The following is a 24,258-nucleotide window of genomic DNA, read 5'->3' on the forward strand; positions in this document are numbered from 1 at the left end:
CCAGATGGATTTACAGTTGAACTCAGTGATCCTGGAGGTCTTTTCCAACCAATAATTCTCTGACATGCAGTTGTGGAGAAGCAGGCCCAGTCTCTACAGCTGCCAGTAAAACTCCACCCCAATGGAGTCAGCAAGGCACAGTTAGACATTTCTGTCATTGTTCTGTGGCTCAAGCACAGACTGAACCCGTAGAAAGAAACAAACAAAAAAAACCCATCCAAAATGTTCATAACTTAATGAAAATTCTCATCACAGAATCACAGAATCACTTGGTTGGAAGAGATCTCCAAGATCAACAAGTCTAACCTAACCTCAACTAAACCATGGCACGAAGTGACACATCCAGTCTTTTCTTAAACACATCCCTAGATGGTTAATCCACCACCTCCCCAGGTAGACAATTCCAATACTTTATTACCCTTTCTGTAACTTTTTCCTAATATCCAACCTATATTTCCCTTGGCACAGCTTAAGTCTGTGTCCTCTCATTCTGTCAGTTGCTGCCTGAAGAAAGAGACCAATCCTCACCTGACTGCAACCACCTTTCAGGGAGTTGTAGAGTGATAAGGTCACCTCTGAGTCTCCTTTTCTCCAGGCCAAACACCCCCAGCTCCCTCAGTGGTTCCTCACAGGGTTTGTGTCCCAAGCCCCTCACCAGCCTCGTTGCCTCCTCTGGACGTGCTCAAGTGTCTCAACGTCCTCCCTAAACTGAGGCCCAGAACTGGACCCAGCACTCCAGGTGTGCCCTCACCAGTGCCCAGGACAGGGGAAGAATGAGCTCCCTGCTCCTGCTGGCCGCACCATTCCTGATCCAGGCCAGGATACCATTGGCCCTCTTGGCCACCAGGGCACACAGCTGGCTCCTGTTCAGCTGCTGTCACCCCCAGGTCCCTTTCTGCCTGGGCACTGTCCAGCCACACCAGCCCCAGCCTATAACATTGCAGGGGGTTATTGTGGCCAAAGTGCAGGACTCAATATTTGGACTCGTTAAACTTCATCCTACTGCATGCCACCCATCCATCCAATTATTCCAGGTCTCTCTTCAGAGCCCTCCCACCTTCCAACAGACCAACACATGCTCCCAGCTTTGTGTTATCTGCAAATTTACTAAGGAAAGATTCAATACCCTCATCCATGTCATCAATAAAAATATTGAACAGAGCTGGCCCCAGCACAGACTCCTGAGGGACACCACTGGTGACTGTCCCCAGCTGGATACAGCACAGTTCACCATCACTCTCTGGGCCCAGCCAGTTCCTAACCCAGCAAAGAGTGCTCCTGTCCAAGCCCCGGGCTGCCAGCTTTGCCAGGAGTGTGCTGTGGGAGACAGTGTCAAAGGCCTTGTTGAAGTCCAAATTGACAACTTCTACAGCCTTTCCTGCATCCACCAGGCAGGTTACCTGGTCATAAAAGGAGACCAGGTTGTTTAAAGATGACCTGCTGCTTCTAAACCCGTGCTGGCTGGGTCTGATACCCTGGCCATCCTGTAACTGGTGCATAACAGCTCCCAGTATAAACTGCTCCATTATCTTACCTGGTACTGAGGTCAGGCTAACTGGCCTATACAGATCCTCCTTTCTACCCTTTTTATGAATTGGAATCACATTGGCCAGTTTCCAATCATCTGGAACTTCACCAGTGAGCCAAGTTTGTTGGTAAATGATGAAGAGCAGCTTCACAAGCTCATCTGCCAACTCCCTCATCACCCTGGGATGGAGCTCATCTGAGCCCATAGATTTATGGACATTCAAGCAGCTCAACACTTCTCTGACTGCCTCCTCCTGGATAACAGGGACCATTCTGCTCCCTGACACCATCCACCAACCCAGTATGACAATTATCCTGAGGACAAGCCATCTTCCCAATAAAGACTGAAACAAAAAAGGTGTTAAGCACTTCTGCCTTCTCATCATCTGCAGTTACTAAGTTACCTCCTGCACTCAATACATAACAAAGGTTGCTCTCATCCTTCCTTTTACCATTAACATATTTGTAAAAAAGTTTTTTATTATCCTTTACAGAAGTTGCCAAATTAAGTTTGAATTGAGCTTTGGCCTCCCTGATTTTCTTTCTACATGCCCTAGCAACCGCCCTAAATGCTTCCTGAGAGACCTGACCCCCCTTCCAGAGATGATACCAACTTTTTTTTATTCCTAAGTTCTTTCAAAATCTTGTTACCCATCCAGACTGGACACTCGCCTTGTTGACTTATCTTTCTGCACACAGGGACAGTCTGCTCCTGTGCCCTCAAGACCTTTGTTTTAAAGCATTCCTAACTTTCCCGGACTACTTTGTTTTTAAAAACTACTTCCCAAGGAACTCTCTGGCAAAGCCTCCTGAATAGGTCAAAGTCTGCCCTCTGAAAGTCCAGTATAAAAGTCTTGTTGATGCTCCTCCTAATTTCACCAAATATTGAGAACTCTACAATTTCATGATCACTATGCCCCAAGTGGCCGCCAACTACCACACGTCCTACCAGCCCATCTCAATTTGTAAAAAACAGGTCTAACATAGTCCCTCCCCTAGTGGGCTCACTCACAGCAACAAGAAGTTGTCCTCAATACACTCTAAAAACTTCTTGGACTGCCTCCTTTCTGCTGTATTAAGTTCCCAGCAGATGTCTGGTGGGTTAAAGTCACCAACAAGAACAGCAGCTGGTGCTCCTGAAACATTCTCCAGCTGCTTATAGAATAAGTTGTCCACCTCTTCTTCCTGGTTGGGTGGACGATACAGACTCCCAACAGGATGTCAGCCTTACTGGCCTTCTCCTTAATTTTTACCCATAGGCATTCAACTTCATCATCACTAGTCATAAAATATATGGGAACAAAAGCCTTCCTGATATAAAGGGCAACCCCTCCAACCCTTCTCCCTTTCCTGTCTCTTTGGAAGAGCTTGTAGCCATCCAGTGCAGTGATCCAACTATGTGAGTCATCCCACCACATTTCTGTGATAGCAATTACATCAATAAGTATAAGCCTCTTGTGTACTTGACGCATCCCCAGAGAGAAAAGAGAGATGGGAAAAGAAACATAACTTACCTTTTCAAAAAGACAAAAAAATAAGCGGTGCGTGGTGTCATCAACATTTCTTGGTTCTGACGAACAGCACTGATTATCCTCTCAGCCACATACTCTGGATCCAGAAAAGGAAGCACATGTGGCCACCTGAAAAAAAAGAAAATATTTATTGCTATAATACAAATTGCTTTGGATTCACATTTTATTCACAAAAGTCTCAAATTTACAGTTATTCAATGAAAAAAAGAAATAAATGCCACAAGTCCTATGAACAACAGAATCTTCTTTGTGTTAGAGAGAGTGGACATTGCTATTTTCCCCCTGTATGACCTCTCCCAAGACAAAACCAGAGACCTCATTTTAAGAGACACCAGACTTTCATTGGGCTCCTAAACTTTGTCATTATACACGTATACAGAGCAAAGCTCTGCCATCAATTTCAGGAGGAGAATGGGGGTTTAGAAACCAGAGAGGACAAATGGAGCTTTGGACCAATGGACAAATTTGGCTTCTGCAGAGGAAAGGACACCAATTATGTTTCACATTTCAGCTTCAATGAATACTCAAGTACCTGGGCCTTCTGAGTTGCCCAGTCACTGGATAGCACTGTTAACACCCATCTGAAGCCCTAAAAATAATGCAAGCAGAAAGAAGCCTGGCTCATGATTTTCATACAGGAAATAGGGGGTTGTAACAGGCAACTTTCATAAAAACCTCACAAGTGTTTACTCACTTGGATTTAACACCATCAAACATTCCTGTGTTTATGAAGAAAGGACACACAATTGTGGTTTTAACACCAGTCTTTCTCAGAACTCTCATCTCCATATCAATTGACTCTGCAAAACCAATTGCTGCAAATTTACTTGCACAGTAGTCTGTAAAATAAAATGTTAATTGCAGTTAAATATTGATATTTACAACTAAAACTTTACTGTCCAATACTAAACCACTCCACATCAGAATAGGAATGGTTTTCACAATCAGGTTAAAATTCACTTTTGATGTGATTCATTCCTTTTCTTTCCTCTCCTAAATCAACTCTTGTTCTAGACTGGCAGACAGAGGGTTTCTCATGACATCTCTGCTACCTCTTTTCCACTCTCGAATGAACAATGGTAAATGAAACTATTTTTTCATACCATTTTATCTTTAAGTCCATGCACTCACTTATTACACCACAAACTCACATTGTCAAGACTCTCTGAAGTGGTTTTAAAGCGAAACTCAGTTTGTACTTATGATCTCTGCCTTGGAGTGAGATTTCTTTTACTGGTCTGTCACCTTATTTCCTATTCCTCCCCCTTTGTACACATGTTCCAGAAATGCCTTCTGAGCTCCCTCTAAATCTAAAGTGGTCTTTTCCCTATCAGAAACCTGCAAGTAAACTTTAACAACATTGATGTTCTCAGTTTCCAAAGTTCTAGATGGTTTCTAGATCCTTCTGCCTTGGCAGAAAAACCTGTCTCACAGCACTGCTGAGCATCTGAGAAATATTCTGTAAAGGAATGGTCTGTTTCAGGTCAGCTCTTTTCAAAGTCTCATGACTTGCTTTAACTGTATAGAAAGATCCAGAAGTCCAAAATCACTTTGGTTTTCTTTTTCTCCCATGGATATTGATTGCAGAGTTTAAAGTCAAACTATTTACCTCAATTAATATTAGCTTTTATACAATACCTGCAGCCTGACTGCCTCCAAAGATTCCTGCACAGCTTGCTATGCTAACCAAGTGCCCATGGTTAGCAGCAACCATTGCTGGGAGGAAGGCTTTGTAAGTCTGCAAGGTAAATCAGAGTTGCAATGTAACATTTCACTAAGTAAGCTACATGCCATAGCATTTTGAAGGTCTTTGTTGGTTTTAGAGAAATTCTCCCAACAGTTTAAAGAAGCTTTCCCCTTCCATTATGGAGAGGATGTCTGTATGTATGTGGAGCATGTTGTTTGAATCTTACCTTCAACAACTTAAGTAGGGAGTTCCCACTCCACCAGAGCTACCAAAACAGAGGGTAACTTGATGAAAGCTAAATATAGAGCTTCATCTAGTCATGAAGTTTCTTGCAAATGAGAATTAGGTGCTCACTGCAAATTCTGTGAAACGGCAAAGACTTTAATTTCATGTTTTCCTTCTATTAAATTCATTAAATCTTTTTGGGATAAATAAACTGAAAACATGACTGAATATTTTCTTCCCAACTCTTTATGACTGAAGCACCATATTGGCTTCACTGCCTTCACTGAAAGGAAGAAAATGCACACCAGGTTACTCATTCTGGACAAAAGCTGCACTTGCTGTTAGGAGGGTTACCAGAACATGTGGTGTTTCTTACTGAAATTATCACAACCACAGGACAACTAGAACACTAACAGAAGAGAAGAACTGAAGCAGAATAGAACACTTCTCTGTCCTGGGTTGCAGTGTAGGATGTACACAAAGTATTTATTCTATCACCATCTTTATGAACTGTTGAAACCACGTGGGCTAGTGTTTTCCCAAGCCCCCTGCCTTTTCTGCTAATGGCCCATTAACGCCTTTGGGGTGTCTTCTGCTAATGACCCATGAGTCACAGGTAACTCCCTCCAGGGGTTATCTCTGTTAATGGGCCATCAAGGACTCATTTCACACTTCTCATGGTATTGTGAGATGCTCTGCCCAGGGGGAGGAGCCAAGCATTCTCACCTGGATATAAGCTGGTATGTGGGACAGAGCAAGTAGCACTTATCCACTGGATTCCCAGAGGAGCAGAGCTACCAGACCTTTCTACAGGATCACTGCTTCAGGAAGAGCACCTCACTTGGACTGCTTCCACCATCCTGCTCAGGTTGTATTCTGACTCTGTCAGTGATCCTTTGTCTTATTGTATTTATTTTATTTTACTTCAACCTTTTTACCTTTCTTCTTATTAAATTATATCTCTGACTTGGAGCCTCTCATTCATTTTGCTTTCAAACCACAACAACTTCTCTGTCAGTAGAGGCAGCAACTATTAGCATGGGCCTGCTTCACACTATTACATATGACTAGCCTCAGAAGGGAGCAGATAGTCCAGACTTCAGTTCTTAGGAGAACTTCTAAATGTAAAGTGCTTCCACCTGCCTCCCACCTAGAGATTCCCAAAGGATCCACTCTTCTGAGCTTTTTTTTTTTTTTTTTTTTTTTTACTTTTACAGACTCCAGAGCAAAACAAGTAATTTCTTGTATAATTTCTGACTGAACTTCCAAACAGCTCTATATCCTTGCATGTCACCCTCAATTGCAAAAAGAAAAATTAACATTGACAGCATGTTAAAAGGATGTCTTAGTAGGTATATGCAAAATCCAGGTATTACCCAGAAGTGTGCCACTGTGTTCACGTCCATGGTTTTTTCTAAGAGTGAATCTGGAGAATCAAGAAATCTCTTCCCAATTACAATACCAGCATTGTTGATTAGAATGCTGACATCGCCAACTTCTTTCTTAACCTACAACAAAAAGCATCAAGAGAGTGGGCAATAAATACAAACCATCCTTTTTCATTCTTTAACATCAAAACTTTACAAACAAATATATTACACATTTAAATAAGTTGAACTTAGGCTTCTCATGGCTCCAAATGCCTCAGTTCTTGCACTGTCTCATCTTTTTAAAGGTGAGCTCTTTAATGGATTTTCCTCAGATTTGTGGAGCCCAACGGCCCCACAGAAGCTTCTGCTTTCAGCACCTCTGTTTCCGAGGACAAATCTTCCAGGAAAGTCTTTAAAGCAGAAAGCTTAACTAATACAACAAGTATTTTTCTACAGGAAACACATCTTAAAGCTAAAGAGAATTCTGGACTAGAAACTGGTACACTCTACCCCAGAAACTAAGTTGGCTAAAAAATGATACCTGTATATTTAATCCAGTAAGAGGAAGTAGAGTTTCCATTTTAGCTCCAGACTGAGAACATTCATGAACAGTCTCATCTGAGAGAACAACTGTAGGCCAGCTGATAGCAAGAGATTGTGTCAGCTCTCCAAAGGAGAATGAAAACATTTAATAGAGAATTTGAAGGACAGGTCATTGATCTGAGCTATCTGGGAAAAATGAAATTGATGTAACAGTGAAAAATTAAAGAGTAATTTATCGCCTCTCTTTTATTCTAGTTCAACTTCCTCATCTTCCTGAAACTTCCTCCAATCTTGTCTATTTTTTGTAACTAAGCCTTAGGAGTTGGGTACTTCTGGAACAGGGACATCAGAAATCAGTTTTAAGCTCTAGGTTTTAATAGCCAAAGGGCTGTCCTTCATCCTGCTGGTACAGGAAAGAAACAACAAGCTGATACATGCAGAGCCGTTGGCTTTTCTTCCTACCAAAGTAACTTTTTCATGGTGTCTCTGTGTGGCTGATGAAACACATAATAAAGATTCACATACATTTCAGTTTGGCTTTAGGACTGTTTCATTGGGAGCAAAGTTTTCCAACATATCCTGCCCTGCCATCATGAATTTTGTTCACTGTAGTCTTGCAAAACTCCAAGTCAACATGAAGCTGAATCACCAGAAGGAGAAAAAGCACCTGGAACCTTGCTGTCATATCCTGCAAAGGATAAGACTGGATGATTCTACATCATAGCAGGACATGCCATTTCTGAAATAATGCTAGTACGGTGTTTTCTCCTATGCAGATCAGCATGAGGATTATTAGTCACTCTGACAGTGGCTGAACTGCTGAGACAAGGTTCTAAGTGAGGGACCGTGCACTGGACCCTACTATGACTTCTTTGTTCCTGCCCAGCTCTGTTTGCATCCTCCTGAACCCACATCCCACAGATCTACACCCTGAGCCCTTCCTCACATTTGGCCACCATGGCTCAGCCACTGTCTTTCTCCATGGGCCCAGAGAGCTGGTCTCAATTCAAGTCCTCAAAACTAAAGGTTAATTTTCATCTGCCCCATTCCAGTATCCTTCACAATACTCCTCCTCCAGTTCTCCCAGTTGAGCAGGAAGTACAGCCACAGGCCTGTGCAGAGATGTGCAACTTCTCTGCAGGGACAGCAGATGTCCAGCTCAGCTGGTGTAACAGAGCTGCAAGGGGGACCAAGGCTGTTCAGCATTACTGGAATACAAAACCAGCAGCACCAGCCTCTAACAAGCTGCAATTCATGCACAAGCTTCACATTTCAGAAAGCCTGTCATAGTCAGTTTTGCACAGACAGAAAAAGACAGAAGGCCAGAGCTTCTTCAAGAGCACCAAAACATTATTTCAGCCAACAGATGGTCTTCAAGACAGCTGATTTTTTTTTTTTTTTTTTTTTTTTTTTTTAATTCATCCCCAGGAAACACTCACTGTGGGAACGTTTTAGTTCAATAGTTAAGTTTAGCAAATTTGAAGCAAATAAGAACAGGGCCTTCCACTTGAAACTGTTTAACAAGTTTAGGTTTTGGCAGTACTGCTAGTCTGCCCAAATGATCTAACCACATGCTATCTTTACAAAGCTCTTCAGAAATGAAAGAAAGAAATATTTAAGACATTCAAATACATTTATTAATTCAGATAAACCAAGTCTGCAAAAATCACTTCACAGCAAAGGAATGATTTGAAAATTGCCTATGCAGTTCATCCTTTTTACAGTGTATGGTCTTTTGGTAAAAGGCTGCCAGAACTTGAAATACCCCTTTAGCTTCAATAAATTGATTTTCCACAGATCATGATTAAGGGCCTGCTCAGTAACTGAATGAATGAATGAGAAGCTGCCCAGTTAAAATGAGCCACTGGAAAAGAGACCTGGCTCTTTTTAGTTTTTAAGGAATAGACATACACAAGTCAACTCTAAAACCAGAATTCTTGATAGAGATAGGAGGCACAATACATTCAGAATGAATTAACTTTAATCTCTTGCTTTGAATCCACTAGAAAACTTAATCATGCATCTCACATCCACACTTGCACTCACCTTAGAATAGTGTCAAAGCCACAAATAGGACACTTTACCTGGTCAGCTACTCTGTAGACATCCTGTCTTTTGCTACAGTCACAGATGTAAGAGTGTACTCTTCCTGCCCCATTTTCTCTGGCCAGTCTAACTGTGCAGTTCAGCCCCTCTTGATTAATATCCCACAGGACCACCGTGGCTCCAAGGCTGGCAAACTTTATAGCTAAGAGTCTTCCAATGCCACTTCCCGCTCCTGTTATTAATACAATTTCACCACTAACATTCTTCTTCCGTCTGGGAACAACCAAGAACACCAGGGACTCCAGTGAGTAGTAAGTAAAAAGGGCAATGACTTTTAATGTTTCCAGGAAGAAGTTCATCTTCAGGGTATTTCTTCAGACACCTGATAAAAAACCCAAAACATTTACCAGATAGGATAAACCATAGAGAAAATGTAAACATCAACATTGCCCGAACATTTTCAGATCCATTCTAAATATCTTCTCTAGCCTGCTTTTGAGTCCCAAGTGCTGAAAAAACATGAGCATAAGGAGCTTCAGATGACAAAATGCGTATAAATCTCCAAAGCACACCAGGTAAATAAATACCTGCCTGTCACTACTGACTTTTCAGCTACCTGCACTACCTTTATGGAGGAGAGCCTGCTTTTGCAGTTGGACACAGCTCTTTAAGGATGCACTGCAAAGCTGTTGAGTTTCTGCATTAAGCAAATGTCATAGGCTTGACTCACAGCACCTCAGGTACATGTTTATCCTCACAACCTGTGCACATCCCAGTAATGCTGACACCAACAGCCTTTAAGTCCTTGGAGGAATGTTATTTTATTTCCCAGTATAGAAAAGCTGTGCAATAAAATCCATCCTTGGTCAGAACAGGTTTTAATCCTTGACTAATAACATTATGAAGCAATAACACCTACTTTCTCAGCTAAAAGTAGATCACACTGTGTTTAGGTGTAAGGCAATAACACACTGTGTGTAAGTGTAAGGCATTAACACTTTAACTTCTAGAATTACACGCGCAGTCTGATTACAACTCTTAGTCAACTCTGCTACCGATGTGTACAGGTAATAGCGTTTGACAAGTGCCAGGAGATAAGTCACTCAGGTCTCTGCTACTCTGAGCAAAGTTCAGTAAATTCAGCATGTGAACACACACGTTACCACGACTCTCAGGGTTTTTACACGGGAAACGGCGGCTCTGGAAAAGAAACTGGCCCTGCTGGAGTAGAATCAGTTATTTCAGCAGGTTTTCTGGTAGAAACATTGGGACATCTTAAAACTCTACTGATAACAGAAAAACATTTGCCAAAGACATAGTGGGTAGAAACACAAGTTCTTTCTGGCAAAGTCATGGGGTGAATTCCTTCGATTGAGCACTTTCTATTCTTCATTCTCACTAAAGTGTGACAAAACCTGTGCAGAGGCAGCAGCACCAGTAAGAAACAAAACAAACATCAAAAGAGCCCTGGAACAGTTTTCTGGAGTCAATATTGGCATTTCCTGTAATAGGCTCCCTTATCTATAGAGCTATTAAGGTTCTAAGCAAAAACAGAGTTATAAAGGAAAAATGTTATTAAATTTCATGTACATAAAAAAGGTGGAAAGTTTTGGAAGCACAAGTTCTTTGTTGAGCCTAAAAGAGAAGCAACAAGTCTTTAAAATTATTGCAGTTGCCGAATTTAACTTGATTGAATTAAATTAAAGCACTTAACATAAACTTCTCCACTTGCACGAAAGGGGACTGGTATCTCTGGCTTTGAAAAGGCTGTTAAAGTCAATCCCAATGGAAAAGGGGAAGCGCCCGGCTGCCCCCGGATCCCCCGGTACCTGCACAGCCCCGGTAGCTGTCTCCCGGCACAACAACGCCCCAGCCCCGGGGAACCTTCGCCTCCCGGCGCGGAGGACGGGCAGGGCTCCTCCGCCTCCCGGCCCCGGGACGAGCGGGAGAGAGCGGCGCGGAGGGAGCGGGAGAGAGCGGGGCGGGGCGGGGCGGCGCGGCCTTTATCGGGCACCCGGCCCGGCCTTTATCGGGCACCCGGCCCGGCCTTGAGCGGGGCCCGGCCCGGCCCGGGGGCGGCACGGGAGGGCACGGCCCGGCACGGGAGGGCACCTGCGGAAGACCGGGATGGGCGGGGAGAAGGCCCGGGAAGGAGAGCCTGGGATCCCCCCCGGGAAGGAGGAGAGCCCCGGGATCCCCCGGGAAGAAGCAGAGCCCGGCCCGGCGGCCCTGAGGACGCTCAGCCCCGGGGGCTCCTCGCTGGGGCCGGGGTTGGGCCAAAGGCTCGAAGGACGGAGCTGTTTGTTGCCCAAGGCCTCGGGACAACTCCCGGCCGTCCCCGCACTTTCCCCGGGTGCCTGTTGTTTGTTGGGGCGGTGGGGTTTGGTGTTTTTAGTGTGTTTGTGTTTACAAACAGGCATTTCCCGAGCCGAGGGGGATCAGCCCGGCCCAGCCCCGCACCGCGGGCCCGGTTGGGGCACAGGGGGACCCGGCCCGAGGGGAGCCGAACTGCAGGGAAGGGGCTTCACCCGCAGGGAGCCTCAGTCACCCTGCAGGGCGCTTGGGGTTCCCTGGGCGGAATGAACGACACTGGAGCTTAAAAATGTGTTCTGGCTGCACCCAGCGTGGAGTCTTGGGTTTGCTAATCCTGTGAAATGCCTTTCATTTACTGCTACATACGCACGAGTCCCTCAGGGCAGCAGTGTTGGAGGGTTTTTCTAACCACATGCTCATCCCTAAGCAGCAGAACTCTGAAACTGTAGGTTGCTGAACATTCACAACTTCAAGGAAAGTCTGTACAATGAGAGAATGCTTAGCACCACCAGAAAAAACACGACTGAAGGCATTTGCTTGGCAAATAGTTATCACGATGGTTAATATCCCGGCTTTCCAGTGTTAATGTATTAAAGCAGTACATGCAGGAGGCTCATGATAGTCAAACAGTGACACTGGCTGTGGTTTCTTTTTGTGCTTTGTATTGTTTAAAGTGGGTCACTTAAAACAAGAAAGTGTAAACTCCCCCCTCCCCCCCCCTTTACTCAATTTTAAAAATGTTAAAATATATGCTTTGCACTAATACTTGGAAATTAAGAGCATTCAACATTGAGAGTGACCTTGTGATCGGAGGTGGAGGCCAGAAGGTGGGATACACATCCCCTTTTCCCACCCTGTATGAAGATTCTGGGCATGGAAGAAACTTGCTGAATAAAACTTGGTACACATGACACAACATGCCATGCAAACTGCTGTTTTCTTCATGTGAAATTCTGATCTAAAGTAGGGAGAGGATTTGTATTCAGGGCTTTCAGGTCTTGAGCACTAATGAGTCTGTTCATCTATGCAGTGCTCTGTAGCTGAGAAAGTTAGAGAGAATAAGGAAAAAGACACTTCAAATCCTAAAGCAGGTGGGAAAATCCTGTCCAGCTCTTCTAGTGACAATTCTCAACTCTTTTCGAAGTTGTACTATATTTTGTTGTATTTTATTGCTATATTTATGCTTTGATGATTTTATTACATCTATTTGCCTATGCATTTGAAATGTATCCAATGCATTTTTTAATACATTTTCCCTACAATCAACTGTTGTATCTTTGAGTATTAAATGTAAGATTCTTATTTTAAAATTCACTGTTGTCCCATTTTATCTCTGACTGTAATGCCTGTAGCTGGCTGTTGATGGATTAAAATGAGCATCCTGTTGGTTGGTGCAAAAGGCTGATGCATGTGATGCCACAGCAGCACAAAGTGGGATGACAGAAAAGTCTCAAGGAAGTTTGGGAGGAAAGGAAAGCTGTCCAGCAGACCTTTACACTCAGCTACCCCTAAGGAAAAAACTGATCACTGCTTTTGTAGTCCTTTATCTTTCACTGCATTTTATACTGGAAGTGAAGAAATTAGAACTTTTTCCCACAGCTGACTTTGAGTATCAATAGGAGATTTTGATTTTGGGATTTTTTTTCACCCAAGACATCAGTTGCTAAGTGTGGAACCTGACCCATAGAAATCCTGTGAAATCATCTCAGCATTACAGAGATGGAACTTTTCCCCCATTTTTGTTCCATTTGAATGCAGGATATTATCTGAGCACTCACAGTGTCACTTCTCATATATCTGAATATAAAGTAAGTCCCTTACATTTTCTGAAAGGTCTGTATTTCTCGCTATTGCTCACTTAATTTCTGCAATATTTTCCTGTATTAGACCTGAAATCTGTAACATGTTAATTCCATTGCTGAAATCCAAATAAAGTAATTTTTAAAATGCTTCATTGTTGCCCATTGAATTCCCTGTGGTCAAAGGAGAGTTCCACCAGCATTATCTTCCTCAGCCTCCTTCCTGTTCCTGAAAATTACACTTGGAGAAGGCAAGACCGCAAGACCAACTAGTTTTACATTGGATTTTGTTTCAAATCTGTCAGGCTGAAAATTGCTTGCTTTTTAAACCCAAATCAATGGCTTCTGAAGAAGGAAAAGAGATTGGAAAGCACTGGGAAGTGTATCGGAGTAACACACAAAGTGACATAACAGTTTTTCAGGGAAGAAAGGATAAGAAAATCCAAAGCAATAATCACACCACAATGAATCCATCATGCACCTACATCTTCATGCTAAGTGAGAACTAATTCCCCTGCTTTCTACTCCTGTTGTGGTGCTTACCTTCCCCAATGGTTTGTCCCTGACCTCCCTGTCAGTTCCTCAAGATTGGTTGTGTCCCGGGTTTGTTCCCTTCTTCACCTGTGGATCAGTGATTGATTCCTTCCCCCTGTTCTCAAAAGTTCTCCTCTCCTCAACACCCTGTTGGTTCCTCCAAGCTTTGTACCCTCCACTTGTATTCCCTCATTGGTCATAACCCTGTAAACCATTCCCTGTGGTCCTCCCCTCCTGGATGGGTATTGGATACTGTATTGTACCCATCCCTTGTTCCACTCTTGCTCAAAAGACCCTTTTCCCCTGTGTTCTCTCTCTCCCCCTGGACCCTTCAGCTACAATAAACCTGTGGCTGGAATCTCACGCTGAGAGCCTCCTCCTTCTCTTTCGCCTGATCCTGGACGTGACTCACTCTGTTACCTTGGGCTTGTCAACCCCAAAGGTCCTGCCCTGGGTCCATTCCATGCCTGGGCAGCTCCCCACTCCTGGTATGGAGTCTTAGCCGGGGATTCGGAGATTCCAGGGAAAATCTCTGAAAAGATCTAGAGCAACTTGGAAGGTATGGCAAAGAGTGACAATGAACTACTAAAATACTGGCAGTCTCATGCTTTATAAATACAAATTTATTCTTCTTAGGAAGTGACAATTTAAAATAGTTCTTAAAATACTGTACTTAAAAGATACAAAGATTTTTGTTACAAAATTTCAGTCATGGTATTAGCTTCTTAAATAAATTAGGCACAAAGTAGATTAGTGGCACAAATGCTTAATTTGCATATCCTTCCTTATCCCTGCCCCAACACCCATTGTCATCTGCGAGGTGAGAGATCACACCTCCATAATTAATAAATGTAATTGCTTTTTTCACCCACACAGTGCATATTTTTATCTCACAAAACGTTAATTTGTAAGAATTAGAATCTGTTGTTTGAGGAAATTCTTGAATTCCTCAGCTTACCAGGGAATGCCAATGGCACCAGCAGTACAGCCCATCCTCATAGTTCACTGAATGGCAGCAAGAAGTGGGATCCACTACAAGCACTTTTCCTGGCTACCTGCTAAATACATGTGCTTTTTGGTCTTTTCTTTCCCCCAAAGTTGCCAATTACTGGCTTGTGATGCAGGATCACATTGAAGGCATTATAAATCAAAGCAACTAAATTCAATTAATGTATTTTCATAATGAGGGGAAAAGAAAACAATTTGCTGGACTGAAAAAAAAAAAAACACAAAAAAGTTCAGATGAGAGCTGTTGATTGGAAGCCAGTTAAAAAGCAACTCTTAAAAATCTTGTTACTCCAGAGAAATGAGCCACCCAAAGTTCAGAGCTGCTAGTGAAGCAAACTTTTCCCACCACCACCTTTAACAACATCCACTTTAGAACTGTTGGTCTCTGAATTTTGTGCTTTTTCACTCCTTCTTTGGTCGACCTTTGAAGGTACTCATGACATCAAGGCATCCAAAGTAGTCTAAAAGGAGAACAGTTGCTTTCACAGGTAGGAAGCTGTAAGGCAGAGACATGGAAGAAAATAAAAGGGGAACAATCAGACATCAGAAGAGTTGTGCAGTTTTATCACAGACTTAGTTTAACCTGGCTAATACTGGCAAAGGCAGTATACTCTTTAGAATATAGACTCACTGGTCCTCTCAAAATATTCTTTCCATTCATTTGGCAGCCTGAGTTATTAGATAGATCAGTACTCCAACCTGGCTTGCAACAGAGTCAAAAGTGCCCAAATGCTGGAGCAAGACACCAGATGGATTTACAGTTGGACTCAGTGATCCTGGAGGTCTTTTCCAACCAATAATTCTCTGACATGCAGTTGTGGAGAAACAGGCCCAGTCTCTACAGCTGCCAGTAAAACTCCACCCCAATGGAGTCAGCAAGGCACAGTTAGACATTTCTGTCATTGTTCTGTGGCCCAAGCGTGGACTGAACCCATAGAAACAAATAAACAAAAAAACTCCATCCAAAATGTGCATAACTTAATGACAATTCACATCAATAGGTAGAAGCCTCTTACACTTTAAGCATGCACAGAGAGAAAAGAGAGAGGGGAAAATAAACATAACTTACCTTTTCAAAAAATATAAAATATAAACAATGCGTGGCATAATCAACATTTCTTGGTTCTGCCGAACAGCACTGATTATCCTCTCAGCCACATACTCTGGATCCAGAAAAGGAAGCACATGTGGCCACCTGAAAAAAAGAAAATATTTATTGCTATAATACAAATTCGTTCTGATTCACATTTTATTCACAAAAGTCTCAAATTTACAGTTATTCAATGAAAAAAAGAAATAAATGCCACAAGTCCTATGAACAACAGAATCTTCTTTATGTTAGAGTGAGTGGACATTGTTATTTTCCCCCTGTATGACCTCTCCCAAGACAAAACCAGAGACCTCATATTAAGTGACACCAGACTTTTATTGGGCTCCTAAACTTTGTCATTATACACATATACTGAGCAAAGCTCTGCCATCAATTTCAGGAGGAGAATGGGGGTTTAGAAACCAGAGAGGACAAATGGAGCTTTGGACCAATGGACAAATTTGGCTTCTGCAGAGGAAAGGACACCAATTATGTTTCACATTTCAGCTTCAATGAATACTCAAGTACCTGGGCCTTCTGAGTTGCCCAGTCACTGGATAGCACTGTTAACACCCATCTGAAGCCCTAAAAATAATACAAGCAGAAAGAAGCCTGGCTCATGATTTTCATAAAGGAAATAGGGGGTTGTAACAGGCAACTTTCATAAAAACCTCACAAGTGTTTACTCACTTGGATTTAACACCATCAAACATTCCTGTGTTTATGAAGAAAGGACACACAATTGTGGTTTTAACACCAGTCTTTCTCAGAACTCTCATCTCCATATCAATTGACTCTGCAAAACCAATTGCTGCAAATTTACTTGCACAGTAATCTGTAAAATAAAACGTTAATTGCAGTTAAATATTGAAATTTACAACTAAAACTTTACTGTCCAATACTAAACCACTTCACATCAGAATAGGAATGGTATTCACAATCAGGTTAAAATTCATTTTTGATGTGATTCATTCCTTTTCTTTCCCCTCCTAAATCAACTCTTGTTCTAGACTGGCAGACAGAGGGTTTCTCATGACATCTCTGCTACCTCTTTTCCACTCTCGAATGAACAATGGTAAATGGAATTATTTTTTCATACCATTTTATCTTTAAGTCCATGCACTCACTTATTACACCACAAACTCAGGTTGTCAAGACTCTCTGAAGTGGTTTTAAAGCGAAACTCAGTTTGTATTTATTATCTCTCCCTTGGAGTGAGATTCTTTTTGCTGCTCTGTCACCTTATTTCCTATTCCTCCCTCTTTGTACACATGTTCCAGAAACGCCTTCTGAGCTCCCTCTAAATCTAAAGTGGTCTTTTCCCTATCAGAAACCTGCAAGTAAACTTTAACAACATTGATGTTCTCAGTTTCCAGAGTTCTAAATGGCTTCTAGATCCTTCTGCCTTGGCAGAAAAACCTGTTTCACAGCACTGCTGAGCTTCTGGAAAATGTTCTCTAAAGGAATGGTCTGTTTCAGGTCAGCTCTTTTCAAAGTCTCACAACTTGCTTTAACTGTATAGAAAGATCCAAAAGTCCACAATCACTTTGGTTTTCTTTTTCTCCCATGGATATTGATTGCAGAGTTTAAAATCAAACGGATTACCTCAATTAATATTAGCATTAATACACTACCTGAAAGCTGATTGCCTCCACACAGTCCTGCACAGCTTGCTATGCTAACCAAGTGCCCATGGTTAGCAGCAACCATTGCTGGGAGGAAGGCTTTGTAAGTCTGCAAGGTAAATCAGAGTTGCAATGTAACATTTCACTAAGTAAGCTACATGCCATAGTATCTTGAAGGTCTTTGCTGGTTTTAGAGAAATTCTCCCAACAGTTTCAAGAAGCTTTCCCCTTCCATTATGGAGAGGATGTCTGTATGTATGTGGAGCATGTTGTTTGAATCTAACCTTCAACAACTTAAGTAGGGAGTTCCCACCCCACCAGAGCTACCAAGACAGAGGGCAACTTGATGAAAGCTAAATACAGAGCTTCATCTAGTCATGAAGTCTCTTGCAAATGAGAATTAAGTGCTCACTGCAAATTCTGTGAAACGGCAAAGACTTTAATTTCATGTTTTCCTTCTATCAAATTCATTAAATCTTTTTGGGATAAAAAAACTGGAAACATGACTGAATATTTTCTTCCCAACTCTTTATGACTGAAGCACCATATTGGCTTCACTGCCTTCACTGAAAGGAAGAAAATGCACACCAGGTTACTCATTCTGGACAAAAGCTGCATTTGCTGTTAGGAGGGTTACCAGAACATGTGGTGTTTCTTACTGAAATTATCACAACCACAGGACAACTAGAACACTAACAGAAGAGAAGAACTGAAGTAGAACAGAACACTTCTCTGTTACTAGAGGCAGCAACTATTAGCATGGGCCTGCTTCATGCTGTAACATATGACTAGCCTCAGAAGGGAGCAGATAGTCCAGACTTGAGTTCTTAGGAGAATTTCTAAATGTGAAGTGCTTCCACCTGCCTCCCACCTAGAGATTCCCAAAAGATCCAGTCTCCTGAGCGTTTTTTTTTTTTTTTTCCTTTTACAGACTCCAGAGCAAAACAAGTAATTTCTTGTATAATTTCTGACTGAACTTCCAAAGAGCTCCATATCCTTGCATGTCTTCCTCAATTGCAAACAGCAAAATTAACATTGACAGCATGTTAAAAGGATGTCTTAGTAGGTATATGCAAAATCCAGGTATTACCCAGAAGTGTGCCACTGTGTTCACGTCCATGGTTTTTTCTAGAAGTGGATCTGGAGAATCAAGAAATCTCTTCCCAATTACAATACCAGCATTGTTGATTAGAATGCTGACATCACCAACTTCTTTCTTAACCTACAACAAAAAGCATCAAGAGAGTGGGCAATAAATACAAACCATTCTTTTTCATTCTTTAACATCAAAACTTTACAAACACATATATTACACATTTAAATAAGTTGAACTTAGGCTTCTCATGGCTCCAAACGCCTCAGTTCTTGCACTGTCTCATCTTTTTAAAGGTGAGCTCTCTAATGGATTTTCTTCAGATTTGTGGAGCCCAACGGCCCCACAGAAGCTTCTGCTTTCAGCACCTCTGTTTCCGAGGACAAATCTTCCAGGAAAGTCTTTAAAGCAGAAAGCTTAACTAATACAAGTATTTTTCTACAGGAAACACATCTTAAAGCTAAAGAGAATTCTGGACTAGAAACTGGTACACTCTACCCCAGAAACTAAGTTGGCTAAAAAATGATACCTGTATATTTAATCCAGTAAGAGGAAGTAGAGTTTCCATTTTAGCTCCAGACTGAGAACATTCATGAACAGTCTCATCTGAGAGAACAACTGTAGACCAGCTGATAGCAAGAGATTGTGTCAGCTCTCCAAAGGAGAATGAAAACATTTAATAGAGAATTTGAAGGACAGGTCATTGATCTGAGCTATCTGGGAAAAATGAAATTGGTGTAACAGTGAAAAATTAAAGAGTAATTTACCACCTCTCTTTTATTCTAGTTCAACTTCCTCATCTTCCTGAAGCTTCCTCCAATCTTGTCTATTTTTTGTAACTAAGCCTTAGGAGTTGGGTACTTCTGGAATAGGGACATCAGAAATCAGTTTTAAGCTCTAGGTTTTAATAGCCAAAGGGCTGTCCTTCATCCTGCTGGTACAGGAAAGAAACAACAACCTGATACATGCAGAGCCGTTGGCTTTTCTTCCTACCAAAGTAACTATTTCATGGTGTCCCTGTGTGGCTGATGAAACACATGATAAGGATTCACATACATTTCAGTTTGGCTTTAGGACTGTTTCATTGGGAGCAAAGTTTTCCAACATATCCTACCCTGCCATCATGAATTTTGTTCACCGTAGTCTTGCAAAACTCCAAGTCAGCATGAAGCTGAATCACCAGAAGGGGAAAAAGGAGCTGGAACCATGCTGTCATATCCTGCAAAGGCTGATGCTGAACACTAAAAACCAAAGTCCACTACGGCACATGAAGCCAACAGTGGCACCGAGCACCACCTAATTCTAAAGTCGTTTTGTAACTGATAAGATTGGATGATTCTACCTCATCAGCAGGACTGGCCATTTATGAAATAATGCTAGGTGGGTGTTTTCTTCTATGCAGATCAGCCTGAGGATTATTAGTCACTCTGACAGTGGCTGAACTGCTGACAGAAATCTACAAAAATCACTTCACAGCATAGGAATGATTTGAAAATTGCCTATGCAGTTCATCCTTTTTACAATGTATGGTCTTTTCGTAAAAGGCTGCCAGAACTTGAAATACCCCTTTAGCTTCAATAAATTGATTTTCTGCACTTCACGATTAAGGGCCTGCTCAGTAACTGAATGAATGAATGAATCAATGAGAAGCTGCCCAGTTAAAATGAGCCACTGGAAAAGAGACCTGGCTCTTTTTAGATTTTAAGGAATAGACATACACAAGTCAACTCTAAAACCAGAATTCTTGATAGAGATAGGAAGCACAATACATTCAGAATGAATTAACTTTAATCTCTTGCTTTGAATCCACTAGAAAACTTAATCATGCATCTCACATCCATGCTTGCACTCACCTTAGAATAGTGTCAAAGCCACAAATAGGACACTTTACCTGGTCAGCTACTCTGTAGACATCCTGTCTTTTGCTACAGTCACAGATGTAAGAGTGTACTCTTCCTGCCCCATTTTCTCTGGCCAGTCTAACTGTGCAGTTCAGCCCCTCTTGATTAATATCCCACAGGACCACCGTGGCTCCAAGGCTGGCAAACTTTATAGCTAAGAGTCTTCCAATGCCACTTCCCGCTCCTGTTATTAATACAATTTCACCACTAACATTCTTCTTCCGTCTGGGAACAACCAAGAACACCAGGGACTCCAGTGAGTAGTAAATAAAAAGTGCAATGACTTTTAATGTTTCCAGGAAGAAGTTCATCTTCAGGGTATTTCTTCAGGTACCTGATAAAAAACCCAAAACATTTAGCAGACAGGGTAAACCATAGAGAAAATGCAAACATCAACATTGCCCAAACATTTTCAGATCCATTCTAAATATCTTCTCTAGCCTGCTTTTGTGTCTTGTTAAAAAAAAAAAACAACAAAAAACAAAACAACAACAACAACAACAACGACAACAAAAAACCCAAACCAAAAAAATCTAGGCTTACACCTGCATATCTAGTCAATTTGTCCTGTTTCTGTCTCATCTTCAGGTGGCTTCCATTTCATTTGCCATTCTGCAGCAGTAGGACACACCTGCACTCATCTGCTTTAGAAATTTCCCACCCACCATGCCATGGGTTTCATTCTCTGCTGTTCTGAAAGAATGTGGACAAAAATCTAAAATAAATAAACAAATACATACTACTACTAATAGAAATCTGCCCACTGTGCATTGTAAATGGGAATGCATGACAATTACAAATCCAAAGTTATAGTTTGATCAAAGAACTTATGTGGGCCTGATTATTTCTGGGTCTGTCAGATTTCAGCCTGCTAGCAGCTGCTAACCTTTTCCCAAGGAAAAATTTCTCAAGAAAGCTTCTTCTCAAAACAATCGTGGCAAACTCTATCCTTTCTCAAACAATCTTTCTCCAGGTGGTGTTTTGCTGTTTCTCTAATTAAACCATTGGGATTAGAGAGGTGTCATTCTTATTCACCAATCACATTAAGTCTGTATCGAAACACCTTATAAAAGTAAGAATTAGACAATAAAGCTTTTCTTCTATGCTCTTTGCTTTCTGAAATATTTGGAGTCTTTCATCTTTCTTTCGAGTCCTACAGCAACATCTGGTGACCCCGACTGACCTGCAGCTGCGGGACAAGTACCGTACTTACCCCGACCCTAGAAAGAGGGTTTCGGTTATTTTGGTCACAGGGGCTTCTGCCTGATCGCTTTCCTCCTTCGCTAAGGAGATGAATTCTGATTGCTGGGACACATTCCCCAGCAAGACGCAAAATGATCGTTTCTATGTTAGCTCCAGCTGACAAATTGATAAAAGAAATGTGGCAAGATATTTTACAGTGCCACACAGTGGACTTCCCAGACGCCATGTATCTCTCATTCCCAGAGCATTGTATCTCTCGGGAAAGGACCTTGTTTTTTTCTCTAGTGCTGAAAAAGCAATATTGAAACAATTATGGAAGTCAGTAGGGGACAGCCTGTTGGATTCTCAGTGCTCTGGAAATATAGAAGCGGTAAGTTTGATTGTGTCTTGGAAGAAATTCATCATGCTGCTCTGAAATTTCAGAGAGAACTTCAACTCTGAAATTTTGACAGAGGAAGAGACCTCTGAATGCCCGCAGGGAGGGGGCAGAGACTGATTTGGACCGTGTTCTTGTGGACATTGGAACATTAGAGACTGGGATGGACTCTGAACTTTGAGTGTCTTCCCTCCCGCCCAGCCTAGCGCTCTGCACTTGGCTTGTCCTTCCCATTGTGGGTCCAAGCCACGATGTGAGATTTGACTCCTGTGCAGCGGGTTGCAGGCAGCTGGCAGGAGTGCGAGGGGCTCAGGACCTTCGGGAGTCTTCCCCACCATGCTCCGCGGACGCTGCTCCACTCTGCACTCAGGGGGCTGTGGGGTAGTGGGAAGCAATCCATTCTCCATGCTTTTCTCGTGGTAGAGGAGGATGGAAAGCTGGCGGTTCAGTCTCCGTCAGCGGTGGAGCCGGAATCACAGGGAACAATTTCTGTGATTTGTCCAAAGTCTGGGACTTCTGCACTGTTTCCTCTTCTCCCCAGAAAGCGTTCCCCCATGTGGATCAGGGAGGGGTTGGTCCCTGTTTCCATGCTGACCCTCGAGCCACCGTGGCTGCAGGAGCCCCCGCTGGATCCTGCTGCGGTTTGTAGATCCCCCCATGCCTGTGCCCTCGGCGGGAACGCCGGCAGGCGTGGTCTGTGCTGACTTGTGTCACACCCAGCCCTGCGGCTGCTGCCGCGACCCCACAACCCAGTGGTCCCGGGACTGCCACGTCTGCAGTCCCTGCGGTATTCACCTCTGCGTGAGGCTGCCACACAGCCCTCCTGGGGCAGGTGCTCAGTCAGAGCAGAGGACCCCGAACTGGTGGTCACTCTTCGAGCGGTCATTGGATGCTTCCTTTGTGCCAGGTTACAGTTCACCCCAGGGACGCCAGGCGGTTTTGGGATCAAGTGAAATGCAAAGCTTTGCAAATGGGGGACTGGGACATAGTAGACCACCTTGTAAGGTCTGGAGGTGGTCTTCCTGGCTTTACAGGTGCCAGAGGGGACATGGTATCTGGTGCTATGGACGTGGACCCCAGCCAGATGTCTGTCCCTGCTCCCGTGACATCTATGGAGCTGGACCAAAGGGATAATGTCACCTTGCAAGGAAGTATCCAGGCTTTTCCTGTAGTTAAGAGTAATCCTAGTTCAGGACAGCCTGATATTTATCACATCATATCGTGGAAGGCTGCGATGGACCTTCCAGATAAGGTGGCTAAATATGGTCTGGGTTCTTCTGAGGTAATGCAGATGATTAGAATCATCAGTGTTGATGTGTTAGCGCCATATGACATCAGACACCTGGCTCAGGTGTTGTTTCAACCTGTCCAGCTTGAAGTTTTCGAAGCTAAATGGAGGCAGCTGGCTATAGGGTATCAGCACAGAATAGTCAATTGTTCCCGCAGGACCCCAGGCATGGGGTTGGAACTGATGAGTTGACAGGTGTAGGCAATTTTGCTAACCCTGATTATCAGGCTACCTGGAGCCCTCATATGCTGGACCAGTGCCAGAAAACAGGCATGTCATAGAATTGGCAGCTGCAAAACAGAGATTTGTGACTATAGTCCAAAGGTCAAAAGAGCCTTTTCTGCCATTTGTTGAAAAGCCTTTTTTGCAATTTTCTGTTCTGCATCTTTGGAGAAGCAGCTGGAAGATGAAAATTTGAGAGCACTCTTGCTCAAACAGCTTGCAAAAAGCAACTCCAATACAGACTGCAGGAAGCTTATTGAAGCCCTCCCTGGGGATCCTTCTGTACCAGACATTGTCCAAGCTTGTGCCAATGTAGGCACCACAGATTATAAGATGGCTGCCTTGGCTACTGCTTTACAGTCATCTCGGAAAGGGCTGAAGGGTGGACAGCAGAAACAGGTGAATGCACAAGCCAGCAAAAAGCAGGGAAAACAAAAACAGAAAGGAAAAACTCCCTCGTTTTTGTGCGGTCTGTGTGGAAAGCCAAGCCATCATGCAGAGGCTTGTATGGCAAAACTCCATGCCAATGGTCAGCCTTTGCCAAGTTTGGGAAATGGGACGCCGTGCACTCAGGGGAAACGTGTGCAGACATGAGCACTTCCCCAGGTGCCCATGCCAATGCAGGCCTGCTTAGCCAGCTTGCAGCCAGCACCTGTGGCTCAGCCAGAGTCGATGTCTGCATGGCAGTGACAGTCATCTTAGACTCTTGTAAGGTACACAAAGTTCCCCTGGATGCCTTTGGACCCCTGGGTGAGGGCAAAAGTGCCTTCCTTTAGGGAGGTCTAGTGCCACCCTTCAGGGTTATCATTGTGCATCTAAGACTTATTGATGCGGATTTTATGGGACAAATTTGTGCCATGGTTTCCACACCCACCC

General features: G+C 43.0%; 1 protein-coding gene across 4 annotated transcripts in view; it reads right to left on the minus strand.

The window, feature by feature from the left end:
* LOC310920850 (epidermal retinol dehydrogenase 2-like) overlaps positions 1-24,258 on the minus strand; it is a 32,399-nt gene that overhangs the window by 2,409 nt on the left and 5,732 nt on the right. Inside the window, exons 1-6 of one of the 4 annotated variants that reach the window (XM_083880903.1) lie at positions 20,839-21,629; positions 8,969-9,312; positions 6,348-6,479; positions 4,698-4,797; positions 3,754-3,898; positions 3,042-3,167 (exon numbers count right to left, since the gene is read on the minus strand). In XM_083880903.1, the coding sequence (XP_083737029.1) occupies positions 3,042-3,167; positions 3,754-3,898; positions 4,698-4,797; positions 6,348-6,479; positions 8,969-9,289 (824 nt within the window). In that variant the 5' untranslated portion in view covers positions 9,290-9,312; positions 20,839-21,629. Of the gene's footprint in view, positions 1-3,041; positions 3,168-3,753; positions 3,899-4,697; positions 4,798-6,347; positions 6,480-8,968; positions 9,313-10,759; positions 10,787-14,174; positions 15,081-15,653; positions 15,780-16,364; positions 16,510-17,308; positions 17,409-18,389; positions 18,522-20,283; positions 20,628-20,838; positions 21,630-24,258 lie in introns of those variants that run through there. The other 3 variants (XM_083880902.1, XM_083880900.1, XM_083880901.1) reach the window with 3 other exon arrangements.

Source organism: Zosterops lateralis, assembly GCF_965231275.1.
Source record: "Zosterops lateralis genome assembly, chromosome: 1".
NCBI classification, from domain to species: Eukaryota; Metazoa; Chordata; class Aves; order Passeriformes; family Zosteropidae; genus Zosterops; species Zosterops lateralis.